Source organism: Epargyreus clarus, unplaced genomic scaffold, assembly GCF_041222505.1.
Source record: "Epargyreus clarus isolate Ecla_fem2 unplaced genomic scaffold, WU_Ecla_fem_2.2 ptg000025l, whole genome shotgun sequence".
Lineage (NCBI taxonomy): Eukaryota > Metazoa > Arthropoda > Insecta > Lepidoptera > Hesperiidae > Epargyreus > Epargyreus clarus.
Genome location: NW_027332232.1, coordinates 3635124 through 3639771, shown reverse-complemented (window position 1 = coordinate 3639771; position 4648 = coordinate 3635124). Strand labels below are relative to the sequence as shown.

The 4648-nt window shown below is 45.5% G+C and overlaps 1 protein-coding gene across 1 annotated transcript; it reads right to left on the bottom strand.

The window, feature by feature from the left end:
- Window positions 1–788: 788 nt before the first annotated feature.
- LOC140752806 (uncharacterized) lies at window positions 789–4286 on the bottom strand. The gene has a single exon (XM_073087156.1). The coding sequence runs from the start codon at window positions 4149–4151 to the stop codon at window positions 3303–3305; it is 849 nt and encodes a 282-aa protein (XP_072943257.1). The 5' UTR covers window positions 4152–4286; the 3' UTR covers window positions 789–3302.
- Window positions 4287–4648: the final 362 nt, after the last annotated feature.

Below are 4648 nucleotides of genomic sequence, written 5' to 3'. Positions count from 1 at the left end.
CAGGCTTGGTGTCGTTCTCCACGTTACGGAGCGCGACGTAGGGCTGCCTTCTTGCAGGCTCTGTGACCCGCAGGGTCTTGGGAGCAGCCTCCTTCAACTTCCGGGCGTCCTCGGCCGTAGAGGTCCGCACGACGACGCCGGCGTTCCCCACCTTCCTCACCTGTTGGACCTGGATACCCAGATCCTTAGGGTTGATGGCCGTCTTCAGCGCAGCTTGTCTCCTCTGCCGTCTTCAGCTTGTCAGCTTCGGCCTCGGTGGGGTAGAAGGCCACCACTGCTGACTCTCCATGCGGTATGGGGATGGGTGCCGCGCGCTTATTGAGTTTTAGCGCCCTCGCGTAGTCCGGCTTCGCAACCTCAGCCGGCGTCGGTGCTTGCACCTGGCGGCTCAGTGCCGACTGCTGCATGGCCATTATCTTTTTAGTGGCCGCAAGCTCAGCTTCCACGAGCGCCTTCTCCGCGTCGGCCAGCCTGAGTTCCAGTACGCCAATGACAGCTAGGATGTCCTGGCCATGCCCGCTGATACTTTGCTTGTCAGCCATGTTTAGTTTGTTCGAGCCCGATGCCACGGTCATGATTCCCTTGACCGCCAGGTGCACGGAGTTCAGTAGCTCCTCCTTAGACTCGCCGAAAATGGGGTCCTTTTCCTGGTCCCTCGCTGGCTGCACGCTGCTGCTAGGGCCATGGTCCCATAGTCCCCCTAGCGGCGGTACCTCCTCCCTAGCGGCGCTCCTCACCAGGCGTCGGCGAGCCGGTTCCGGGATGTCCTCCGGTGACGGTAAGGGCCGCTTGCTCGAGCCCGACGGTGCCGGCTGATCCAGCATCTCAATGGATTCCTGAGCCCGGACCTGGCTGAATGAGTGCGGCGGGGTCCGAGCCAAGGATTGACGCGGCATGAACGCCTCTGCGCCACGCTCCAGCTGCCGCAGGAATTCGCGCTCCTGCTCAATCTTCTCCTCGCTGCGGCGTCGGAATTCCTCCACCAGCTCTGGAGTGAGCTGGCGGTACTCCATCCCCTAGTCTAAACTACTCTATGGCAATAAAATGTCCAAAAATAATAAAATAAAATAAAAGTCAAAGAGAAATTAAATAAAAAACTGATATTGATGCACAAAATAAACAAAAGAGTCAAAGAAAAACAAAGTCAAAAATACACTGAAACAAAAATGTCTAAAAACTAAATTGTCTATAGACAGAACAGTCTTGCCTGTCGTGTGCGGCAACACTAGCGCGCGTCGGGCGTCTGCTGTCACCCGAGCGCAGTGACAGATGACAGCTGCCAAGTGGCGGCTGTCACTGACAGCGTCACCGACCACGTGCGCCCACGTGCTAAACTAACAACTATTTATTAACCTATTATAAACCTAAACTAACACAACAAAAGTCATAATAAGTAAGGAGTTCGTGTATACTAGTTCTTAAAAATAATAAAAGAGTACCTCAGGGTCTCGGGGTTGAAAACCTCACCCTTGGGGGATGATGCCACCACTCCGTGTACACCACACTACACACACAATGTTTTACAGCACATTAATAGTCACAGATAACATTAATATTCGCAAAGACACGCGGGGTAATCACTCGGAGCGCACGAAACACGTCCGCACAGTGCGACGACCGGCGACCGAGTGAGAGATGAGATTGTTTCTAATTTTAACATAATTTCAGCGGCAGTTTCACAATTTTCTATAAGAGTTATCTGTTTGAAATCCATCGAAGAGGTTATGATGAACATTGCCATGCCATCATTTTTGAGCCATTCTGTACACTCTCCATGAGGTTATGGTTTCGAAATATCTTATTCCTTTCGCTTTTAGAGCACATTTTATCTGAAACTTCCACTGACGAAAATTATTTCCATCAAATTTTTCTAGATTCATTGCCCGCGTGGAATCCATTTTGCATTTGTTCTGTCAATTTTTTTCTCCAATACGATTGTAACTTTTTCTTTGCAAATTTCTTCTGTATTTTTATTTTCAGAGTATCCTGGGCCCATAACCACTTGGATTATGGGCAACTAAATTAAAAACGATTGTTTAGAACTAGTAAAGAGACAATTTATTCTTCCTCAATACAGCCATTTGCAAGAACACTAACATTACAATAGACTAATTATAGACCAAGGCCATAGAGTGTTGCTACCTATTATAAAATGCATAGAGTTAAATTTTATTTTTCCTAATAGTACACATACGAACAATGTACCTTGTGGACCATCTGTTAATTTAGTCTATGATACATGGATATTGGATACGCATAATTTGTAACTCTTCTTTTTTACACTTATTAATTTTCCCATCTTTTTATTCGCTGTACCATTGACTGTAACGTTCTGGCCATCATCGTTTTTGAAGAAGTACGGACCAATGATTCCACCAGCCCATAAAGCGCACCAAACAGACAGTTTTTTCTGGATGTAAGGGTGTTTCGACATACACTTGAGGATTAGCTTCACTCCAAATGCGGCAATTTTGTTTGTTGACGTAGCCATTCAACCAGAAGTGCGCTTCATCGCTAAACAAAATTCGCCTATGAAAATCGGGAACAACAGCAATCTCGTTTTGGGCCCATTCGACGAATCTACGCCTTGCTTGATGATCGTTTGGATTTAATTCTTGCACGAGTTGGATTTTGTAAGCACGCAAACCAAGATCTTTCCGCAAAATCGTCCCATAAAGTGGATGGACACAGATCCAATTCCTTTGCTCGATGGCGGATGGACTCATTCGGGTCTTCCTCAATGCTACGCTCTTCAGTAGCAATAGCTTCTTCTGTACGCACCGTACGGCGTCTCTGGGGATGCGAGTTACCAATTAGAGTAAACGTGGTACGAAAACGTTCCATGGTTAATCGAATTAACTGCTCTGATGAACAATTTTGTCGACGATAGCTATAGTGGCTTGTGCGCTGATATTGGTTAAGCCATCGACAAGTCTTTGATTACTGACATCAACGATAATATGGTAATGTGAAAGAAAATCTACTCCTATTATAGCTTTTGTGACGTCAGCGACAACGAAACGCCATGGAAAATCGCGCCTTAAACCGATGTTTAAATTAAGCTGTATATAGCCGTAAGTGTCGATGGTAGAACCATTAGCAGCACACAATTGATATGACGTTTTTGTACGACATCCGCGGAGTTCACTTATTGGGTACACACTAATGTCACTTCCAGTATCAATTAAGAATTTAATGTTCGACATTTTATCCGCGACGAAGAGGCGACCCGTAGAATTTTGGCAATCATCTGTCGCCATTATTGATTGCCCAGTGCGTTTCCCGCCTTATAATCGCATGGTTTAATGCATCTCTTTAGCTTGTGTACCAAATTTGTAGTGGTACCAACAAATCGGGAACCTTCTATAATTTGAGTCGGATCTGCGAGATGACGATCGATCTCTTCGTCGTGTTGTCGAGCGTTCTCGGGGCCTCGACCGTTGGCTAACAATGTCGGTAAGAGCACTTACTTGATTAGCTAAATTATCAACTTTCCTGTTCAATTCATCGAATGTTGAGGATGAAGATGTCGATGCCATGGCTGCTACATGATGAGACGGACGCATCATGTCGTGGACTCGGTCGGCGAGCTCCGATATTTCACTCAGGGACAGCGTCGGTTGCGACGCAACAATCGGTTGCATCGCAGAAGGTAATCTACTAATCCACATAGTTTTCATAAAATCATCCGGTATTTTGGGTCCTGCCAGATGTTGTAAATGCCGCAGAAACTGTGATGGTTTGCGCGTGCCGAGCTCTTCGTGCATTAGCAACTGATTAACCTTGTTCTCGCGAGAAACAGACATCCTCTTGATTAATTCTGATTTTAATCGGTCGTAATCTGGAGGTTCTCTAAGGATATCTTCAATTTCGTCTGCACATTGCCGGTCCAAATTTGATAGGACATGATAAAATTTGGTCACATCGTCGGATATCCCTCGTATTACAAACTGGGCTTCCACTTGTGCAAACCAGATTGCAGGTTTTTCTGGCCAAAATGGTGGAATCTTCACGTCATGTGAAATATTCTGCTGTGCTTGTAATGTTGCGTTGGCATGCGCTACTGGTTCCGCCATCTTGAGACGCCGACGTGGACGCGTGTTAACTTGCGATTTTACCGAGTCACTGCTACTACCACTGTCACCACTCATTTTAGATAGTAACGTGCTAAAGCGGGGTCACCAGTTATAGTGTGGGGTCGTGTAGAAGGCGTATAAATTATAGGCTACAAAGTCTGAGCTGAATAAGCACAATTTATTTGCACTAGGGAATACACGTACAGTTCACAATTAAGCCTTGTATTCATTAGGCAACATTTGTTTATAAACTTTTAAGGCATGTTTATAAACAAGTTTACCGCAAACACTGTTTCTGCAACTTGGCAGTCTACACTTGTCAGTTGTTGCTAGGATGTCGCCCGAGGAGGTAGTGATGCTCTCTGCTGCTTACGTTATAATTCATAAAAGTATTAATAGAAAAAAGAAGAAGAAAAGGTGGTGGATTCGAAACTATCTCTTGAATAGAAGCTATGTATTCCATGACCTCTGTGGGTCTGATGGGTCCTTTCAGAATTTCACCAGAATGTCGCAATCTGATTTTGAAACATTATTGAGATTGATTGGACCATCAATAACAAGACAGAAAACGA